At 44.3% G+C, this 23,425-nt stretch overlaps 1 protein-coding gene across 2 annotated transcripts; it reads left to right on the forward strand.

The window, feature by feature from the left end:
* On the forward strand, nt 1-22,788 carry sox10 (SRY-box transcription factor 10). 2 transcript variants are annotated; one of them, XM_072271593.1, is made up of 3 exons: nt 1-849; nt 13,042-13,298; nt 17,875-22,788. In XM_072271593.1, the coding sequence occupies exons 1-3, from the start codon at nt 458-460 to the stop codon at nt 18,579-18,581; spliced, it is 1,356 nt and encodes a 451-aa protein (XP_072127694.1). In that variant the 5' UTR covers nt 1-457; the 3' UTR covers nt 18,582-22,788. The 2 variants fall into 2 exon arrangements, with proteins under 2 accessions (XP_072127694.1, XP_072127695.1); XM_072271594.1 differs by having other exon boundaries at nt 13,042-13,286.
* The last annotated feature ends 637 nt before the right edge of the window (nt 22,789-23,425 follow it).

Raw genomic sequence — 23,425 nt, forward strand, 5'->3', positions numbered from 1 at the left:
CGTGTGTTTCGGAGAGCAGAGCAGATTTTTTTTTCTCTCTCTCTTCGCTTGTTGTATGGTTGCGCAAACATCATAGGTCTGCAACTGTGCCGAGAGTTACTGCAGCAGGATCATTTGCTCGGCTTTTTTTTAAATTAAACAAAACCTTAAATAAGAGGTTCGATGTAAATCAGGGGGGAAAAAAACTTTTAAATAATCTAAGTTTTTTTTGTCGAAGACTCTGTGGATACGTTACGATCTAACTTTGACAAATCTTAACTTGCAAAAACAAGTTTGACAACTTCAGGAAAGAAAATCTTCTTTTCCCCCGCCCCCGTTCTCTGTGCCTGCAGACTTTTTTTGTGTGTGTGTGTGAACGTGGAAAAGCGAAAAAATCATTTTTTTTCTCTTGTTCGCCGTTAGTAATCACAAAATTCCGGGGTGTTTTTTTTTGAAAGGGGAAAAATTGGAAAAGAGAATGACGGATGATCGCAGTGTGTCAGACGTGGCCAGCCCGAGAGGGTCTGAGAGTGACTCGGTGCTGTCTCCCAGCTCGTCCTTTGCTGCCGATGGGGAAGAGAAATCTCAGTATCAGGCTGGCACCGAGGAAGGGAGTGGGAAGCGAGAGAGCGAGGAAGACAAGTTCCCCCTTTGCATCAGAGAGGCTGTGAGCCAGGTCTTGGAAGGCTACGACTGGACTCTGGTCCCCATGCCTGTTAGAGTCAACGGATCCTCCAAGAGCAAGCCCCATGTGAAGAGACCCATGAATGCCTTCATGGTATGGGCTCAGGCGGCACGGAGAAAGTTGGCAGACCAGTACCCACATCTGCACAACGCAGAACTCAGCAAAACACTAGGGAAACTGTGGAGGTGAGTCCTTGAGTGTGTATAAAGAAAACCCTCAGTTCCCCCCCCCCCGAGAATCTCAATGTACTTAACACACCTACCCACCTTCTTTAACAAACTCTCAACTAGAAACCATGCGCTGTTACGCACTGTTACAAGAATAAATAAATTTTCCTTCTGCTTAATCCTGAATTTAGCGTAAGATTTTCAGAAAGATGTTGTTAAGGCGAGTAAAATATGTGGGGTAAAGTATGACTGAAGGAGGGTAGAGGGTTAAATATTCTTCCTAGCTTTCTCCATAGATTCAGTCGGTCTCTACTGACTCCCGTCCGTTGATGTAGAAGTGGTAAAGGATGGAAATCTGAACCACAAAGAAATGTCTCCAGCATTTCCTGTTTTTTCCTTGCGTATCTGCGTGTGCTAATTCGTTTTTCGAGAGCTGCAGACCTGCTGTTTTAACGGTTTTGACTAATTGGTCGTCCGAAAAGTTACTTCATAATAAATAAATTGGACAAAATAGTTGCAAGTTAGTTTGAGCCACCGGGTGGTAACGTACTCGGCAGGTAAAACGTTCGGTCGAAAGGTTTGTCTTTTTCAACCCGTGAAAAGTCAACTCCTCCCCCCCCCACCACCCCACATTTTTCGTTGGGAGAACCGCGGTGGAATGGGGCTGAATGTCGGGGGGAAAGATCTGGCGAGATTGCTGGGTTCAACACTTGGATTTCTGTGGATTGGAGAGAAAGCGAGGGAAAGAGCAGGACGCTGAGGGGACGGATAAGGCGAGAAATGGGAGAGGATGTGTGGGAAGGAGAGGATCGGGACAGTGGGGAATCGAAAAGCAGAAGTTCAATAAACGGACAAAACGGATGCAAGCAATGTACGCAAGGCGAAATGGATGGCAGAATAAGGAGTTTAACGACAGGGACGCCGCGAAAGAAGACGAGAACAAGACAGAGGGGGGAAGAGCGGGTAATGAAGAAAAATAAGGCGGGGACAAATTAGTCAAAATGTTCAAATGAGTTGCAATGGGAGTATTAGATGAAGGTAAGAATTGGATGTAGAGAAAGAACCAATAAGGGGAAATCAGACTCCCTAACTACCACACTAGCAGAAGAAGGAAATAGAAGGAACATTGCCGGGCCTGGCGGAAATCACGCCTAGGGTCCATCGTGAATTACTGGTAAATTCACTGGCGATCTTGGAGGTGCAAACGCCAAATCGTCCGAATAATGTTCACCAGCAGCAGATGCTTGCGCACGGAGAAGATCCCAGCTCCGTGGGGCAGATAGAGGTTGTTTAGACACTGGGAACCTGCGGTGGGGTTCGGGCAGGTAGCCACAAACTCGGCTTGCTTGCTCTGGCTCTCTCGACCCAAGTGACATTGAAGGCCCTCGGAGGAGATGGCAGGCCTGTCAATGCGGAGACAGGCTCCCGATCTTCAATCGGAATGTTTCTGTGTGCTTACTGCTTTGTTTTCGCTATTCTAATAGCGAGGTGAACCAAACTTTAGTCATCAATTACTGTTCACTCTTTTCTCCATACACGTGCTGTTGTCTACAAGATGTCAGACAGGGCTTGTGAGCTAGTTCTCTTGGCGGATTTGTTTCAGCTTAAACCGCAAGATCCAGCTAGGCTGACTTTACCAATGTAGTACCGAGGGACTGCTGCATTGTTGGAGGTGGTGGCTTCTAGACCAGTAGTCCAGGTATCGCTTTCAGTAGAAGACTGTATGAATCAGAAGAAAAGGGATCGATACTGTTCTTGTCAATATTTGACCATCAAGCAGTCTTCCGAAAAGCACATTGCTGGCTTCTGTATACAAATTTGCCGTTGTTTCCAACATTACATCAATGCTGACACTTAGAAAGAACTTCGTTAGCTGTAAAGCTCTTTGGAGTTACGAAAACTTGCGTCACAAAATTCATAAGAGAGAAGGCACGCTTGTCCAGTGTGGGTGCTGGCTCCGTACTTGATCTAGAGCTTGTTTTTTTTCTGATCATGAGCAATCTCCAGTCAACAGTTCCAATGCACTCTCATCTGGCCTCCTAAATCCACCTCCATAAACCCTAAATTGCTCAAAATTGCTGCCCTTGCCCTAACTTGCACTGAATGGCGCCCACCTACTGCTTGGCAAGCTAGCCAACGTAAGGTTTTTCACCCTTGTCTTCATGTCTGACACTATCTTGTACCTCCTTCAGTCCTCTGAAATCCCCGCTAGAATTCCAGTCTCTTGATCGTTTTAAAATATAATCGATCTTTCATTGATGGCCACGCCTTCAACTGTCTGACCCCCAAGCTTTAGAAAACTCTCCCTAAATTCCTTGTGACTTCCCTTTAAGGCGGCCATCAACAACTAATTCTTTGATTAGGCTTTTGGTCTTTGCCTTTATCTCCTAATGCGTGTTGATTTTAGTTTTTAACTTTTGATGTCCCCTGGGAATAAATTACAACAGTAGATGCTATAAAAATGAAGGCTGTGTCACACAGTGGCCACTTTCAGTGTCACTGCAAATGTGGGGAGTCTAGGACCAGAGGGTGTAGCCTCAGAATAGAACGACATCCTTTTAGAACAGAGACAGAAGGATTTTTGTTTTAGCCAGAGGATAGTGAATCTGTGGAATTCATTGCTATAGACGGCAGTGGAGGCCATGCCATTGGGTACGTTTAAAGCTGAGGTTGATAAGTCCATGGTTAAGTTGTCAAAGGTTAAGGGGAGAAGGCCGGAGAGTGCAGTTGAGGGGGATGATAAATCGGAATGGTGGAGCTGACCTGCCGAACCGAATGGCCTAATTCTGCTTCTGTGTGTCATGGACACACTAGTGTGGTGGAACAACGCAACGTATTTGCACATCTTGCTATCACTGAATTGCCCGTGAGATGGCAAGTTGGAGGCAGTGATGTGTGAGGGGTGCAGAACTACATCCCTGAGAAAAGGAATGCAGTTAGAATTGACCCACTCTGACCAGCTTTCATTTCTCCTGCCACCTCCTTCCCTATCCTCCCTCTCCAATGAACCTCCTGGGTATAAGCAGGAGGTTGGCCTGCACTGAGGACCCAAGAGCAGGATGACCACCCAGCTTTCTGATCTGAGGGAGAAAACCACGGGAGGGGGATGTTAAAAAAAACTAGGGGATTTTGAGGTGGGATCCGATCTGCTCACCAGTGGAATTAAGCCTACCTTTTGAAAAATAAACTTGAATCTATTTATAATCGGGGAAAGTGTAACTGGCGTCTGGCAGTGAGCTGGAGACAGAAATCCGATCCCTGGCTCGTGCTGACAATTCCTGAAACCTCTCGCGGTTGATGATGTCGTCAGGGATTGAATTGCTGCCTTGTGCTTCTTGGCGGGACGGGGCCAAGTACATGTGGCGAGATGGGTGTGGCCAGGAAAGGTACACAGGAAGGGGGAGGGTGCTGGGGCAAAGAAGGAGTCCAACTGCACTAATGCAGATGTCATATTTCTTCCCCCATCCTCTTTTCAGAGTTTTATTCTGGATTGGAGATGAGGATAAACCAAGCAGAACATAACTGAATGGGGAAGTGAGAGTAATTTTAGCCAGAGGGTGGTGAATCTGTGGTTATTGCCATAGACAGCTATGGAGGTCAAATCATTGGGTATATTTAAAGCCGAGGTTGATAGGTTCTTGATTAATGAGGGCATTAAAGGTTACAGAGAGAAGGCAGGAAAATGGAGTTGAGGGATAATAGATTAGTCATGGTAAAATGGCAGAGCTTGATGGGCCAAATTGCCTAATTCTGCTCCTATGTCTTATGGTTTACCAGACTGTGAAATTAAAAAGGCTGATAAATTCTCTCCAGCATCAATTTTGACAAGGATTCTTCATGTTATCTATAGGCAATGGAAGTTTAGCCATCAATGTAAAAGATTGACGAAGGGTCTCAGCCCGAAGTGTCGACTGTACCTCTTCCTAGAGATGCTACCTGGCCTGCTATGTTCACCAGCAACTTTGATGTGTGTTGCTTGAATGTCCAGCATCTGCAGAATTCCTCATGAATACAAAAGATTTATTCCCTCACCACTCAAATTCCCTCAGTTCCGAATGAATTAGAAGACCTCTGTTACTTTCAGATATGACTATTCCTAAACACTCCTGGCTGTCATCCCACATTCCAATCTCCATAAAATTAAACTCGTCCAAATCTGAGATCTTTGAGCTATTCAAATTCTTGATTCTCCCCAAACATTTCAATTGGTAGTTGTGTTTTCTGGTCTTAGAAGTTTTCCTTCACCTCTAATTTTTCTTCTTAAAAGCCAGCTCTCTGACCAAGCTTTTGTTGACACGCCTGATGTTAAGCAGTTTGGTGTCATTTTGTCTAAGAATGTTCCTGTAACTGTAAATGCATGCCTTTATTGTTGAGGTGTTGATGGGTGTTTGCAATGCACATGTACCCGTGAACCTGAAAAATTTTAATACCGCAGTCAGTGGTAAAACCTCCATGGACTCTCTGCTGGCTGTGTCCATGATATGGGTGGGTTCTGTTCTTTCCAGAGATCAAAAGAGCATCTGACAATTCAAACTTCTGCTATGCCCCACCTCCCCCTCATACCCCATCCGTTATTTATATACACACATTCTTTTTCTCTCTCTCCTTTTTCTCCCTCTGTCCCTCTGGGTTTTCCCCGCTCCCCCTTTTCTTTCTCCCTAGGCCTCCTGTCCCATGATCCTCTCATATCCCTTCTGCCAATCGACTGTCCAGCTCTTGGCTCCATTCCTCCCCCTCCTGTCTACTCCTATCATTTCGGATCTCCCCCTCCCCCTCCCACTCCCACTTTCAAATCTCTTACTAGCTCTTCCTTCAGTTAGCCCTGACAAAGGGTCTCGGCCCAAAACGTCGACTGTACCTCTTCCTAGAGATGCTGCCTGGCCTGCTGCATTCACCAGCAACTTTGATGTGTGTTATCTGACAACTTACCAGCAACTTTGATGTGTGTTATCTCACAACTTTGCAGGTTCAGTTTGGTACTGATTAGAGCAATTGGTCAGGTGGATTTGGTGGTGGGAGGTGAGATAGTTGTGGCACTCCAGAACAATAAATTTGCAGGTGTTGGCATGATGTAACATGGGGCTTTAAAAACACCTCTGCCTTTAATGGCTTCTAACAGTATGGCACAGGAGTGCTGCTTGAACACTGAATGAATCCTCCATTCTTAATCCACATTCCACATTCAAAGGATCCACAGTTTAACAGTTTATAACTTACTTTTCTTTATCTCATGGATGTAAACTACTCTGGCAAGGCCAGCATTCATTGTCCATCTTGGCTGTCCCTTAAGACTGATCAGCTACCTTGAGCTGCTTCAATCATATTGCATGGGTCTCCACAGGGTCCTAAATTGAAGCCAAGTGGTCATGATGTTTTATATTTTAATGAAATAATGTTGCTTTTATTTTAGATGTACTGCACGGTAACAGGTCCTTCCAGCTTAACGAGCCTGTGCTGCCCAATAACACCCGTGTGATCAATAAACCTGTTAACCTGCACGTCTTTGGAATGTGGGAGGAAACAGGACCACCCAGAGGAAACACACGCAGGTCATGGGGAGAGCGTACAAGCTCCTTACAGACAGTGGCAGAATTGAACCTGGGTCGCTGCCACTGTAAAAGCGGTGGGCTAACCGCCGGGTTACTGCGCCGCCCCGAAACTCAGGCCACTTCAGAAAGCAGCAGGTGCAGGGCTAGAGTCACATAAAGGCCCAAAGTGGAAAGCAATGAAGATGTCAGTAAATCAAAGGCAAAAATTTGAGTCACATTTTACTGATCCTTGTACTTACATATTCAAATTTAGTTGCCCCTACTGCTTAATTTTAACTGAGTCTGAGAGGAATCTTGAGATAGCCTGACTTTGACTTTCAGAAGGCAGGAAAGGGTTAAAGGTCAGTGCATAGTTTTTTTGGTCATATTCTCAAAGATTTGGGATATGTCATAAACTGGCTACTTTTTCTGAGATTCTTTTACGGAGAAAAGGAGTGTAGGAGTGATGGGGACAGGAATTCTCGGCTGCCTCTGGCACCAGTTCAGGGTCACAGACCTCCTTGCAGGAACATCATTCAAATGAAACTTCTTTCTTTTCTCCGTCAGACATCGTGAGTGGAATGGGTTAGTTCAAAGCAGAGCCCAGCAAAGTGAAGCAGCACCAGTTGTAATAAAATACACGCCATGCACGGTCGTGGTCTTGCTCACGGCCCTGCGGATACGCCCCTGTACGCCGGCTCTCACTCTCTATCGCATGCCTAATTGCTACATTGCTGTTAGCTTTGACCATATGGAGAGTGATTCCCTTGTGGGACTTCTCTTTAACATCATGGATTGTATTTGAATAGAGTACAGCATAAAGTAAAATGGCCAGGGAAAGGTCTCTGGAGGGGTAAAAAATGCTTTTCTTGCATGTGATTTGTTAACTTGTATGACCCAATTTAACAGCAACCTGTTGGATTACACTGGCTTCTTTGACTTAAAACCTTGAAATCCTTGCAGTCCTCTAAATCCAGCCTCTGATTTAAAACATTCCACCACTGACGACTGTGCCTTTTAGGTGGCTGAGCACTAATTTCTAAAATTCCCCTCAAAACCTCTCCAGCTGTCCCTCTTCCCCTTAGACATCCCAAAAGCAAGCTCTCAATTACATTTGTGTCACCTGTGCTTATGATCCCACTGAGTAACTTTAACTGTAACTTCTGGGACGGCCTTTGGGGCAGTTTACTGTGTTGGAAATAATGTAAGCAAGCTATTTCTATTTTCTATTTATGATTTATAATTTAAATTTTTAATATTTACTAATTTTTACTATTTTTAATATTTAATATTTGTAATCCAGGGAGTGGGAAGCGCAGAATCAAATATCGCTGTGATGATTGTATGTTCTAGTACCAATTGTTTGGTGACAATAAAGTATAAAGTATTAGGGTGAAGGATGTTCCTGACCAAGTGGACAAAAAATCCTAGGTGATCTCTGCAGTTGCTGTGAATTCCTGTTCTCTGGTGCCGTTCGGCATTAATGTAAATGAAGGCTATTTAAAATGACAAAAAAGATCAAAGTAATTTTATTATCAAAGTTCATATATGTTACCTTGTACTACTCTGAGATTCATTTTCTTGCAGGCATTCACAGTAGAACAAAGAAATACAATAGAATCAATGAAAAGCTACACATAAAGACTGGCAAACAACCAATGTGCTAAAGAAAGCAAACTGTGCAAATCCAAAAAGAAAAAACAAATTAATACATAATACTGAGAACATGAGTTGTAGAGTCCTTGAAAATGAGTCTATAGGTTGTGGAATCAAGTCAGTGTTGGGTGAGTGAAGTTATCCACACCAGATCAGGATCCTGATGGTTGAGAGGTAATAACTGTTCCTGAACCTGATGGTGTGAGGCCTAAGGTTCCTGTACCACCTTCTCAATAGCATTAGTGAGCAAAGGAAATGGTCTGGATGGTAGGTGTCCTTGATGATGAATGCTGCTTTCTTGTGGTAGAATGGCAGAGTAGCCACAGGCCTAAGATCATACAAGAATAACAGACGACCAAATGTAATATCTTCATTTACCTTTCACTGATCCTATCCAGTAAAGGGCATTTGGTCAATGGGTTAACATGAGGAATAACTGGGTTAACTGGACTCGCTGATGGTGGTGTCTAAGAAGAGGATGCTGTCCAAGTTGCATGCTATCTTGGACAATGTCTCCCGTCCACTACGTAATGGACTGGTTGGGCACAGGAGTACATTCAGCCAGAGACTCATTTCACCGAGATGCAACACAGAGCGTCATAGGAAGTCATTCCTGCCTGTGGCCATCAAACTTTACAACTCCTCCCCTGGAGGGTCAGACACCCTGAGCCAATAGGCTGGTCCTGGACTTATTTCCTGGCATAATTTACATATTATTATTTAATTATTTATGGTTTTATTACTATTTAATTAGTTATGGTGCAACTGTACGAAAACCAATTTCCCCTGGGATCAATAAAGTATGACTATGACTATGAGTATACTAGTTGACACATGACTATGATTTATCTCCCTTGCATGACCCTTTTTCCCTAGCTCCAAAGCATGAAAATTCTGTGATCTCCAGCACTGAGTGGGATAATTGCTTAGTCACCACCACTCCCCCCCCCCCCCCATATCCAGAGACATTAGTTAAATTCCTCCAATTACTCCTGTCTATAGTCCAAGCTGATTGTTTCAGGGCCTTTACTGATAGAGTTTGGGACTGTTAGATGCAGTATTAAATCAAGACCCCATTGACTCAGCAGCATATTTCTTATAGTAAATCTCCCTTGTGTCCTTGGCCAATATTTATGTAGCTATGATCATTGAAACAGATTGTCAATTTGCAGCTTATGGGATCTTGCTGTGTGCCTCAATCCTATTTCAGACATACTGGAAATGTAATTACACAACCTGACTGAAAGGTACTATAGTAATCTTTATTTTCCAAAGCATTCTAAGCACATTTATAAGTGAAAAGACTGTAAGACATAGTAACAGAATTAGCCTATTTGGCCCATCGTCTGCTCTGCCATTCTATTGTGGAAGTTTTGTTATCCCTCTTAATCCCATTCTCCTGCCTTCTCCCCATAACCTTTGATGCCCTGACTTATCACGAACCTATTAACCTCTGCCTTCAATATACCCTATGACTTGGCCTCCACAGCTATTCATGGCAATTAATTCAGCAGATTCACCACCCTCTGGCTAAAATTCCTCATCTCTGCTTTTAAGAGGCTGTGCTCTCTGGCCCTAGATTCCCCCACTATTGGAAACATTCTCTCCGTGTCCACTCTACCTAGTCCTTCAATATTCAAGAGGTTTCAAAGAGATTCACCCCTCATTCTTCTAAGCTTCAGCAAGTACAAGCCCCAGAGCCAGTTAGTTTTCTATTATATATGCAGCTACACTGCTGATTTTCATATCCTGCTACCCTCCTCTGTTCCGATGGACAGATCCTTCAGCTCACACTCTGCACCTTGTCTAATCCACAGTTCCTTAGAACTTCACAAACTTCTCCGTAACTTCCAATGTCTCTGCATGGTCACACCCATTAACCCTGTCCTTTGCTCACCTGAGTTGTATCCTTTTGTGAATCATCTCTGTATCCTTGCCATATTGATGTGAATGCACATTCAGATTAGCAATAATGTGACCCACACAATATCCATTTGCGGTATCAGTAAAGTTACAGTTTAACTTCCCCTGACCAACCCAAAGGTGGAGATGCAGTCTGGAAAAGCAGGGGGGGAAATAGGAAGGATGCAAACTGGTAGAAGGAGGCAACTTCCCTGAGAGATGGCTGTGATTGCACAGTTATTTCCATAAGAGACTAGTCGATATAAAGATTTCTTGGAGAAGGTAAAGGGAAATGCCACTGTCTACGTATTTCCCCGAGAAAGTGAAAGACACTATGGTAATCCCAAAAGAGCAAGAATGATCAGACATATCTCTGAGGAAGCTGTGGGAGGCACCATTCACTGTATCAGTATGTCTCTGAGGGAATGAGAATTGAGGAGCTCTAGTAATTAAGTCGGCATCTCCCTCGTGGAGAGGATCTGAGAGACTAAATGTGGAGGTCTCTCCTTTCTCTTGGACATACTGAGATAATTCAGTGAGTCCTAATGAAAGGTCTCGGCCCGACTCTTTATTCCTCTCCATCATGCTGCCTAACCTAAGTTCCTCCAGCATTTTACATGCGTTACTCTAGATTTCCAGCATCCGCAGACACTTTTGTGTTAACAATTTAGTGAAATTTCCCGAGTGAACATGGTCCATGACACATTCACCCATTTGGATAACAGAGAACCTCCCTGTGTCACTAACAGCTTATTTTGTCTGCCAGGCAACACTGGGCTGACCTGACCAAACCCTGTTTCAGGAAGTTGGTAACGTCACCACTGTTATAATACTTGACTCCAGTATTAAAGTGAATGAGATCACTTTAAGCAGCTCGCTGGCCGAGCTCCTGGTCTGAATTGGAGCCTACGGTTTTGGGTCCTGGGCCTAGCCTGAGTGTAGGTTTAAAAAGATAACTTCTGATAATAAACAGTGCAAGTTTTTTTTTGTGAACTGTAGTCAGATGCTCAGCAAGATCCCACAACAGCAATACCATGATGACTGGATAACCCCTTTTAGTAACACACAAAATGCTGAAGGAACTCAGCAGGTCAGGCAGCAACTACAGAAAGAAATAGTCTACGTTTCCGGCCAAGACACTTCATCTAACCCCCTTTAGTGCTGTTGGCCAGAGAATAGAAGTTGGCCAGGGTAGTGAGAACTGCCCTGCTGTTTAAAGGGCATTCTAGAATATTTAAAATCAAGCCAAACTAAGGTTTCATTTCGAGTCTCCTCAAGAAGACACCTCTGACAGTGCAGCAATCCCTCAATGCCATAGCAGAATGCTGCCGGCATAATATGCTCAAGTCTCTGGTGTGGGGATTAAACGTGCAACCTTGACCTTGGCGGGGAGGGGGGGAACCTCAGTACCCACTGAACCACAACTTATAGACCCACTGGCCTTGTATCCTAGTTAAAACCATATTCAATAATAACAATGGGATCTAGGAAAATTGTTTCTTGATTTCTGATGGTGATGAAATGAGTGTATCAGTCCCAGTGTTATTTTTTAATTGAGGCAGCTTTCTCACTGATTGTGGAAAGAGAACTGAGGCATGCCGTATGTGGGATCGCAGGAGATTACTGAGCCCATCAGCTCTCTTGATCGAGCGCTCCCCATTTTTTCCTTATTCATCACATCAATCCCATTCATGATTTTGACCCAAGTACCATAATATTATACTTGGAGTCCACTACTGTAATGTGAACAGCATTCTAACGGGCTCCATTGCATCTGGTATGGTGCAGCCACCGAACAGGATTGGAAAGAGCTGCAGAGAGTTGTAAATTCAGCCAGCTCCATCACAGGCACTAACCTCCCCAGCATTGAGGGCAGCTTCAAAAGGCAATGCCTCAAAGGGGCAGCATCCACCATTAGGGACTCCCATGACTTAAGACATGTCCTCCTCCTATCAACACCATTAGGGAGGAGGTACAGGAGCCTGAAGACACACACTTTTTTCCCTCTCTGCCATCAGACAGCTGAACGGACAACAAGCCAGCCCATGAACACCACCTCACTATTTTTGTTCTCTTCTTGCATTATTTATATTTTCATATTTCTTATTGTAATTTATAATTTATGCATTGCCTTGTACTGATGCTACAAAACAACAAATTTCAAGACACATGTCAGTGATACTAAATTTGATTCCGGATCTGTCCTGCTCCCAGTGAGAGATGGAGATCGATGAGAACTTTGTGTTAGCAGAAGGTGATGGTGTTACAAGCTAACTAGCTGAAAATCCAGTGGGAGAAAATGGAACAAAAGACTTGCATTTCTGCATCATGATCAACACATCTCAAATCACTTTACACCCAGTGAAGTCTGATCATTAGTATAACTATGGGCTAGGAATAAATATTGGCCCAAGAGCTGGTTGCGGAAAACTTGCTCCTTGTAAAGTAGCCATGGGATTTTAACAGCCATCTGAGAGGGTAGGCAAGGACTCAGTTTTAATATCTCACTTCCAACCATGCTCCCTCAACACTGCACTGGAATTATCAGCCTAGATTATATGTTTGAGTCTCAGGAGTGGGCTCAACCCCTGAATTTTCAAACTTGACCATTAACAAAAAAGCAATGTACTTGTTGTATTTTATTTTTATTTAGAGATACAGCACAGTAACAGGCATTACTAGTCCAATAAGCCAATGCCATCTAAATACACTTAAGTGACTAATTAACCTACTAACCTGTATTTCCTTGGAATGTGGTAGGAAACCGGAGCACCTGGAGGAAACCCGTGTGGTTACGGGGAGAACATACAAACTCCTTACAGACAGTGGTGGGAATTGAACCCAGGTCACTGGCACTGCAAAGTGTTATGCTAACCACCATGCTCCCATGCCGCCTATAATTTAAGCGTTGATAAGTTCTTGGAGGAGACACTCTCAATGCTAATGGAAAAGAACAGGAACAAATAGGAGAAATAGGACAACCCTATCATGTTGCTAGTACACAATGGGTTGAGTGGCATTCTCCAAAATGTATAAATTAATAAATAATAAATTCATTTTTCTTCAGTTGCATGAACTCAAATTGAAGAATTACAGAACTACTTTTCTTCCCTATTCACCGCAGGTTACTAAATGAGAATGACAAGAGGCCCTTTGTGGAAGAGGCTGAGAGACTGCGATCCCAGCACAAGAAGGACCACCCAGACTACAAGTACCAGCCCCGCCGACGGAAGAACATGAAGCCTGGTCAAGGTGATGCCGATGCACACCCGGAGGACGGCCACATCTCCTCTGTCCAGCCCCACTACAAGGCTGTGCCTCAGGATCGTGGGCGCACAACTGGGAGCTCTCCACTTGCAGAGGGTCATGGTGAGCACACAGGTGATGCATTTTCTGGCCATATCTCAATCTGACTCTTTCTACACTTGCAGCAGTCTTGAATGGGCAAAATTATTACCAGCAGGGAAGGTCTTGAGGGTAGGAACATCATTCCCCTCTTGGAGTTTCCGATCCTTTTCAACAATATGCATCTGACATTTAATTTCCTCTCATTGCTTTCCCAATCATGAAGGTTATCAGGCCATCCAACCTCCTAATATTTATGTCATCATGAATGGTGGTACTTCATTGGCAGCAGAGTTAAGAGAAGACTAATTTATCAACAAAATTATTTCCTTTATAAAATTAGTCAATGTTTGGGTTGTGTTGCTCTCCGAGTTTGGCAATTCATTTGCAAATGTTTTATTACCATACAAGGATACATCATCAGTGTGCTGTTAACTTGGGCTTGTGTCCTCCGAATGCTTGGCCTTCATATTCTTATCAATCAGCCGATTGGTCGTTATAATGGAAACTGAATTGTGATGTAGGGAGGGGATCTCATTGCATGGCAAACTCTATGTATTGTGGTCTGGAGTTTTGCCCACATCAACTCATAAAGGATTGAAGTCTACATATCTGTTTGCAGAATTGTTCACAGAAAACCACAGTTCTAAGAATTCTTTTGCATGCCATGAGTTTGCTTGCACCGTGACTTTCACTGATGACTAGTCGAATTTGTGCCTCTCTCGATCTTCATGGGTGAAGAAATGTTTGCAAATGAATCGGCAGGATCGGGGAATGACTCAACCCAACCATCAACTACCCGAGCTACACATTTTCCAAGTTATTTACAATTTAGTCAATCATACAAGTAGAGCATTCAGCTCATGGTGTTGTTTCTGAATCTCCATTTTCTACTTTATCCTGTACCCAATCACTTTCAACAAATTCCCTCTTTAAATGTGATAAGCTCTGCTGCAGACACTTCAAGTATGTGGATAAAGTTCACTTGCCAACAGCACTTTACATTAGAACATTAATTAATCTCTGTCACCCTTTTTTTATTTTCATCGAGTTTCCTCTCCTTGTTACTTTGCAGTCAGATCTTAAAATCTATTTGCTACTTCATAGACAACACAAAAAATGCTAAAGGAACTCAGCAGATCAGGCAGCCTTTCTGGAAAAGAGTGAACAGCCTCTGTTTTGGGCTGAGACCCTTCATCAGGACTGGAGAGAAAGTTGAGAAGTCAGAGTAAGTAGGTAGGAGGAGGGGAGGAAGAAGTTCAAGGTGGCAGGCAATAGGTGAAACCAGGAGAGGGGGAGGGGGTGAAGTAAAGAGCTGGGAAGTTCATCGGTGAGAGAGGTAAAGGGCTGGAGAAGGGGAAATCTGATAGCAGAGGATAGAAGCCCATGGAAGAAAGGGAATGGGAAGAGCACTAGAGAGAGTTGATCGGCAGGTAAGGAGATAATGTGAGACAAAAAAGCAAAAAATGGGGAATGATTAGGGTGGGGAGTCTCCTTCATCAGACGTTTGAGAAACTGATGTTCATGTCATCAGGTTGGAGGCTACCCAGATAGAATATAAGGTGTTGCTTAGTGTCACCTCATCATGGCACTAGAGGAATCCATTGGCTGACATGTCAGAACGGGAATGGGAAGCAAAGTTGCTACTTCATAGATGTTGCTTGGCCTGCTGAGTTCCTCCAGCATTTTGTGTGTTGCTTTGATTTTCCAGCATCCGAGGATTCTCGTGTTTACATATTTTTATAGTTTGAATCCAACTCGATGGCAATTTTTTATTTACTTATGGAATATAGGTATTGCTAGCTAGGTCATCATTTGTTACCCATTTCTAATTGCCCCTTGAAAAGTATTGCTGAGCCTTGTGCTGCTCCAGTTCAGAGTGCAGCTAGGTAGGGGGTTACCAGGATTTAGACCCAGTAATAATGATGTTCCAAGTCAGGATCAAAGTTCAAAGTAAATTTATTACCAAAGTATGTATATATCACCATATGCTATCTTGAGATTCATTTTCTTGCAGGCATTCACAGTAGAACAAACAAATACAATGGAATCAATGAAAAACTACACAAAGACTGATAAGTAACCAATGTGCAAAAAAGCAAGCTATGCAGCTAGAAATAATAATAATAAATAATACTGAAAACATGAGATACTGAGAATAACATTGAGATATGGGGTGTAACTCGGAGGGAGACCTGCAACTTTGCTGCTCTTGGCAGTACAAGTCAGTGTTTTGGGAGGTGTTGTTGGAGTATCTACCAGAATAGCTGCAGTTCGTTTTGTGGGTAGCCCACATTACATCATGGTGGAAGGTACAAATGATTAGGGAGGTAGGTGGGATAAAAATGAAGACTGAATTGTCTTGAATGGCACTAAGCTTCTTCAGTGTTTTTGGAGCTGCGCAGAACCAAGTGAATGGAGGGTACTGCATGTTCCTGGCTCTACTTTCTAACTTATGAAAAGATTTTGACAAGATGAGAGCCGTTATCACATAGTACCCTTCCTCGGAACTGAAATATAACCCAAATAGTTGAGGCCCCAATAACTGAACCTTGCCATTCTTAGTGAATCTAAACTACATGTTTTAAACTGTTTTGTTATTCCTGAATGAGATCATCATCATCATCATCATGTGCCATGTTGTATGACGTAAGTGATCGTGGTCTTTCCATAACTATGATTGCTCTTGGCAAAATTTTTCCACAGAAGTGGTTTGCCATTGCCTTCTTCTGGGCAGTGTCTTTATAAAGACAGGTGACCCTAGCCATTATCAATATTCTACAGAGATTGTCTGCCTGGCGTCGGTGGTCACATAATCAAGATTTGAGATACCCACCACCTGCTCCCATGACTTCACGTGACCCTGATCAGGGAGGCTAAGCAAGTGCTACACCTTGCCCAATGGTGACCTGCAGCTAGCAAAGGAGTACCTTACACCTCCTTTGCTAGAGACTGATCTCCACCCCACCACCCAGAATGGGTTGGCCATACTGCTGTTGTCAATAGCGACCTTTTGCCAGTGTGTTGGACATTGCTTTAATGCTTGTATCTATCAAAGCGAGACCTTTGCTCCTTAGATCTCTCTGATATATGAAATACCTATTACTAACTTTCTTTCCCAAGGATGCATTAAACTAGAATAGAATAGAATAGTACAGCACAGTACAGGCCCTTCGGCCCACAATGTTGTGCCGACACTCAAACCCTGCCTCCCATATAACCCACCCCCCACTTTAAATTCCTCCATATACCTGTCTAGTAGTCTCTAGGCTGTTAAAAAAATACCTACGCCCTTAAATATGTAGTTGGTGTTCCACATAAAAGGTGACATATGTAGATGGGAATGAACTACATTTGTGACACATTTACCTATTCTTCACACTTATGAAAAAGTTACTGAGCTGCATAACCTTGTTTTCTCATTCAATAAGATCAAGGCAGATCTGTGATTGCACCTCATGTACACACCTTCACCCTGTTTCCTTAATATATTTGGTTAAAAACAATGCCATTTAAAACTAACAATTTATCTAACACTGTGAGGGGGCACAGTAGCATTGTGGTTAGCACAACACTTTACAGTGCCGGTACTCAGGTTCATTTCCCGCCACTGCCTGTAAGGAGTTTGTACATTGTCCTCATCACCACATGGGTTTCCTCTAGGTCCTCCAGTTTCCTCCCAGAGTCCAAAGATGTACCAGTTGGTTGGTTAATTGGTCATTGTAAATTGACCCATGATTAGGCCATGGTTAATTTGATGGTTGTTGTCCACAGATGTACTGGTTGGTAGGTTAATTGGACGTTGTAAATTGTCCGCTAGGATCGGGGATTGCTGGGTGGCACATTCTAGAAGGGCCTATTCCATGCTGTATCTCAATAAATAAATAAATATCCTTCATGGAAGAGGTCCAAATTTGTTTTGATTAAAATTGTTTATTACTTTTTTTACTTCTTTATGTTCTAACTCCAATTGTCAGATTCTATAATCTTCATCGGTATCCTGTAATATCTGCAGGAGTTTGATCAAACCATTCATTAACCTTCCAAATTCCGGATAATACAATTCAAGATTTCTAACTTCTCTTTACAATTTAACATCTGGGATCCAAGTATCCTCCCCCCAGTTCTTCATAAGGACAGACTTCTTGTGCAATGAGAGCTTTGCACAGATGTAGTATGATTTCTTCCACTCTTCCTCAACATCCACCTTGGTTTTCCCTGTTCAACACACAAGATGGTGAAGAAGCTCAGTGGATCTGGTAGCATCTATAGAGGAAAATGGACAGTTGATGTCTTGGGCAGAGATCCTTCATCTTGACATTTGAAGGTTCTGAACCCAAAACATCGACTGTCCATTTCTCATAATATATTGTGCCTGACCCACTGAGTTCTTGTATGTCTGTCCAGACTCCAGTCATATGTATCCACCAGCAAACAGTCTGCTAAAGGAGTACAGCTCAAACAGCATCTGTGGGGGTTGGAAAGGAATTGCCAATGTTTTTTTTAGTTCAAACCCCTCCATCTGTACTTCGTTTTGCCTGTATTTTGTGCCGATGTTTCTCCTGTGAGAGGGTCTGAAGGTTTTTTTTGTTCATTTGCTTCTCTTCTCCAGGGCAGAGCCATGGCCCCCCAACTCCCCCCACCACCCCAAAGACAGAGATGCAGCCCGGAAAAGCGGAGGGGAAACGGGAAGGACGCCCACTGGTAGAAGGAGGGAAGCCGCACATCGATTTCAGCAACATGGACATCGGGGACCTCAGCCACGACGTTATGTCCAACATGGAGACCTTCGATGTCCATGAATTTGACCAGTACCTGCCGCCCAACGGGCATCCCAGCCACGGGCAAGCCCTGGGCGCCGGGGCCTACGGTGGAAACTACGGGCTCGGAGGGGCACTGGCCGGTGGACATTCCGCCTGGATCTCCAAGCAACACGCCAGCGGCTCCGCCCCGTCGGGCCCGGCCGCCGCCTCGGCCGAGTCCAAGACCCAGATCAAGACTGAGCAGTCGCACCCGGGCCACTACTCGGAGCAGCAGCACTCCTCGGCGCAGATCACTTACACCTCCCTCAGCCTCCCGCACTACGGCACGGCCTTCCCCAGCATCACCAGGTCCCAGTTCGACTACCCCGAGCACCAGGCCACCGGGCCTTACTACAGCCCGTCCGCCCAGACCTCCGGACTCTACACCGCCTTCTCTTACATGGGCGCCTCGCAGCGCCCGCTCTACACCTCCATCAGCGACCCGCAGTCGGTGCCCCAGTCCCGCAGCCCCACCCATTGGGAGCAGCCCGTCTACACGACGCTCACCCGCCCGTAATGACTACCCCCAACCCCCCTTTTTACCTCCTACCAATGGCCACCCGCCTTTTTTGTTTTCTTTGCACCTGACTGAAGGAGAAATAAAAATACGAAATACCACAGCTTTTTGAAAAAAAACAAACGATTAAAAACGTACGGTTCCGAAGATTGACCCCCTCCGGCTGACCAGCGGCTCGCAATATTCTCCGCGCGCCCGGACGGAGCCGCAGGGGTTTTCGCGCCTGTGGACAAGAGGGTTGACGCCAGGCCGGCGCCATGTGTGATCGCTGTCAGTTGAGGGGAGACGTTGGCTCATGGCGCCTCTGCCAATAGTCATCCTCTCTCCCGTTTTTTTTTTAAACAACTCCAAACCCTCCCCCTCCCAAAATAACCACCTCTCGGGCCATGATCGAAAGCGTGGAAGTTCCCCCCACACACCAACCGAGTGAGTGAGGTGTTGACCAAACTTGTGGACTTGCTCAAGATGTTGCCCCCACCTCCGCCTGAGTGAGGAACCGCGGGGAAGCCTTAAGCCTGCTTTGCTTCAACTTGCGAGTAAATGTCGTTTTAGTTTGTTTTAACCTGCTTAGCTCTCACACAGGCTGCTGTTTGGTTTAACTGGGGGGGGGGAGGGGGGACTTTTCACCATTGCTAACGTTGTGCAAGTGTGTGTGTGTGTGTGTGAGTGTGTGAATGTGTGATCGCCTTGGCGACCTGGTAGGGTGGAAAACTTGTACATACTCCAAAGACTTTAAGAGTCTTTCGGCCCCTTTTTTATAATTTCCAGAGGTGCGGCAAAAAAAATCCCCAGTGTAAAATGCATTGGGGCAAGATTCCTCCTGTTTTTTTTTTAAAGTCCCACCTGTTGTGGAGTGGGCAGAGTTTTGGCCCTGTCCACTTTCTCTGGACTGATGAGGAGCCGTTTTAATTCACCTCCTTGAAAGTTTACTCCATTGATGGAGTGTTGGCTATTTTAGGCTTGCGGGAGGCTAATCTAGGGTTTGGCAAGCCTTCCTGGTAAATCCAGGGACTAAAGATCCCAGGTGCTTTCAGCAGTTCTGGGAGAAGAATTACAGGGATGCTTAAACAGCAATATGGATATTTCTGTCCGGATGTGTCTTGTTAGTTGTAGTTGGAGAAAGGATGTGGAATGGAGGAGGAAGCCTCTTTGACATTCAAGAATCATTTGATCAGGATGAAGAGTTTTCCATTTGGGCCCAGGAATGTGCCACAAACACTATGGTATTGGACTGTTTGGGTCTCTTGAATCTCTTGTAGACCCAGTTTGCATTGTGATGACACAGGAGAAAGAAATGCAAAAGTTTGGAGTCCTTATCCAGTTGCAAACACTGGATCACAGATCTCCTTCAGCAGATAAGTACAGGGAGTATGTAGGACCATTAAAAGTTGAACAAAGTACTTAATTTATTAAACAGTCTTTTGTATACAGTATATAAAGTTGTAAAAGGTAGTGTGGTAATTTTGGATTAATGATCCAAAGACAGAGTTCAATCCTGCCATGACAGTTTTGGGAAACAGAAATACAATGTTTGTCTCAGTAATAGTGACCATGAACCAAAAACCACTTGTATCTTTTAGGACAGGAAATCTACTGGGCTTCCCTGATTTGGAAGATGGGTGACTCAATTTCTACACCAAATATTTATATGAAATTGTAGTTCTGGGAAAGCCATCATTGGGATGGGAAATAAACATCAGCCTTGGCAGAATTTTCTGCCTCCCATACAATGAGCTTCTCGCTCAAGGTTGCTTGGGCTATAATCTCACTGGTCAGTTTTCCAATTAGCCCTCCCAGAAGAGTTCTCCTCCTTAAATTCCCTTGAGGCTTATTAGAATTGGCCATGTATCCCTATTCCAAATGTCATAATGAGAAACCATCGCCAGCTCCTCAAAATAGGACCCTATCTTTCAAGAAGTGGGAGAAGTAAGATTAAACTTCACCCACTCCATAACTATACAAGTTTGAGACCAGATCACTATGGAGACTGTGTTGTTTGCCTCTATAGCCGAATGGTTGGAACTCTTACTGGATGTAGTAAGGGTGTAACATTAAAGGAACTTTGTTGCTTGTTTTGTTGAATATATTTAATAATCCTAATTTTAATGGCAGGATTCTCATTGCCCCCAATCCCTGTTCTTCAGCAGCCATTTTGAACCTGCAGCAGAGGTGGATATTGTGTTTTGCTGAAGGTCTACTGAGGAATTATTTTGTGAACTCTCCCTCACTGGGGTAGTTACCTGTGACGTTAGGGTTTATCATTGATAACCATCAACCAGACCAGAGCCTTTCCTCATCCTAGTTTTTTGCTCTGGCATTGAGTTGGGGGAATTCAATTAGGCACACATCCAAGCCCCTCAGCCCGATATCCAGAAGATCCTCAATCTACAGGGGAAGCCTATTCAGTGTATAAAGCCCTTTAAAAGAAGCCTTCAATTAGTCCCACAGGTTGGAGTGTGAATTTTTCATGAACATTCAAGTGTCTCCTTTTGCAAGTATCAATTCACTTTTGGAAGGCCTGATTGAAACTGATTTTTCAGACAGCCTATCTCAGGTTACAACTGGTTAGCACAACTCTTGACAGTACAGGTGACCCAGGTTCATTTCTCGTCGCTGCCTGTAAGGAGTTTATACGTTCTCCCCGTGACTGTATGGGTTTCCTCCCACAGTCCAAAGACCTACCAGTTGGTAGGTTAATTGGCCATTGTAAATTGTTCTATGATTAAGCTAGGGTTACATGGGGGGGTGGTGCTGGGGCCATGGCTCGAAGAGCCTATTTTGCACTGTATCTCAATGAATAATAAATAAATAAATAAACTTGTTGAACTGGAAGTGGAGAGAGGAAATTACCTTTAGTGATTCTACCAATCATCTTGAACTTGTGCCCTCTCATTCATGACATTCCTGCCAGTGGAGGAAACTCAATTCTGAGTGCCTCTTTCAAATCTCCTCTTAACCTTCTCTGCTCTGAGGTGAACAACCTTATTTTTCTCCTGGCTTCCCTCATAATCAAAGGCATGGAGTCATAACACAGCACAGAAACAGGCCCTTTGACCAATCTAATCCACGCTGAACTATTATTGTCCGTAGTCCTATCAACCTGGACCCGGACCATAGTCCTCCTTACCCCTCCTATCCATGTACTTATCCAAATTTCTCTTAAATGTTGAGATCGAACCCACATCCACCACTTCCGCTGGCAGCTTGTTCCACACTCTCACCACCCAGTGGTGAAGAGGAGCACCCCATCAGGCTCCCCTTAAAACATTTCACCTTTCATCTTTAACCCATGAAGTCTAGTTCTAGTCTCGCCTGACCTCAGTGGAAAAAGCCTGCTTGCATTTACCCCATCTATACCCATCATAATTTTGCATACCTCTGTCAAATCTCTCCAGACTCTCCCAGGGAATGAAATCCTAACCTATTCAGCCTTTTCCCTAGAAGTTCTGGCAACATCCTTGTAAATTTTCTCTGCACTCTTTCAATCTTACTGATATTTTTCCTGTAGGTAGGTGACCAGAATTGCACACAATACTCCAAAGTAGACCTTACCATGGCTTGTCCAACTTCAACATAACATTCTAACTCATGTACTCATGCTTTGATTTGTGAAATCTGCCATTGTGCAGAGGAGTTTTGTAATGGGTCTGGATCCCCTCACCTACAGAACTATATTTCGCACGGCTGCCCTGCTACTGCCGAACATAGAACACCTCAGCACAGTAGAGGCCCTTTGGCCCAAGCTTGTGCTGAGACTTTAACCTACCCTAAGATCAATCTAACAACTGTTTTCAGCCTCATCTTGTGTGAAAAGAATGCTGCTTTGGATGAGCTACCAAACAAGATCTGGCATGTTCAGGAAAAAAGAGGACAGGAGAAATGTCAGAATAGCTGTATATATTTCTTTATCCAAACTGGGGGGGGGGGGGGTGGATCTCGATGCAGGCAAGCCAAAATCTCTCAGCGATACCTTTTTAAACAGGCCTTGAGATCTTGTGTTGGTGTCTGCGTGTGTGTGTGTGTGTGTGTGTGTGTGTGTGTGTTGATTCTTTCAGACCTGAACTTCATTTTGAAAAGCCTGATTTTTTTTTAAAAGAGATTGGTTTTTGCCTTGCTCTTATCTGTCCCCTTTATTTTGATTTGCTTTTCCAAAAGATACCTACCGAAAGGGGGCTTCCTCCTGCATGGGATCCTGGTTCTGAGAGGGTAGGGGGATCTGCGAGCGGATCCTCAATAGTGGGGGGACGGGGGGAGGAGAGGAGGTCCATTTTGTCACAGGATTTCTAATGTTATTTATTACTGTTTCCACACCAATGGCGTCAGACTCGGGGGGGGGGGGGGGGGGGTTGGAGAAAGCTCCCCGTCAGGAGGTCCTTTCTGTTGGCTTGGCTGGAGGGATGATTTGTTAATATTTGTGGGTGGGCCGAATGGTTTGGGCAATCCTTAAGCCTGTCCTCCCACACAGTGCCCTCCATGGGAAGAGGTGACATGCAGTCTTCCCCTCAGAGTTCTCGTCTTCCGTATTCCTGGAATAACTGGAATTAAGATGCCATCCTTCCGTTTTCTCCAATGGTGCATGATCTGGGTGGGATGGTGAAGAGATTGGTGGGCCTGAGAGCTGAGAAAGTCCCAATCAGTTTGGCTGAAGGAGAGGCAAGTACTCTCCAAGTCCCTGGCATGTCCCAGGACACAACTCCTTGGAGAACAACAGTCAGTTCAAATTCATCCTCACTTCATGGTAATGATGTAAACTGGAGTATTTATACCCTGTTGGGCAGGTTTGAAATTGTATTATAGAATATTTACAATGTGTGAGTACCATAGCTTGTTTTTGTTATTACTAG

This window comes from Mobula birostris, chromosome 11 (assembly GCF_030028105.1).
Source record: "Mobula birostris isolate sMobBir1 chromosome 11, sMobBir1.hap1, whole genome shotgun sequence".
NCBI classification, from domain to species: domain Eukaryota; kingdom Metazoa; phylum Chordata; class Chondrichthyes; order Myliobatiformes; family Myliobatidae; genus Mobula; species Mobula birostris.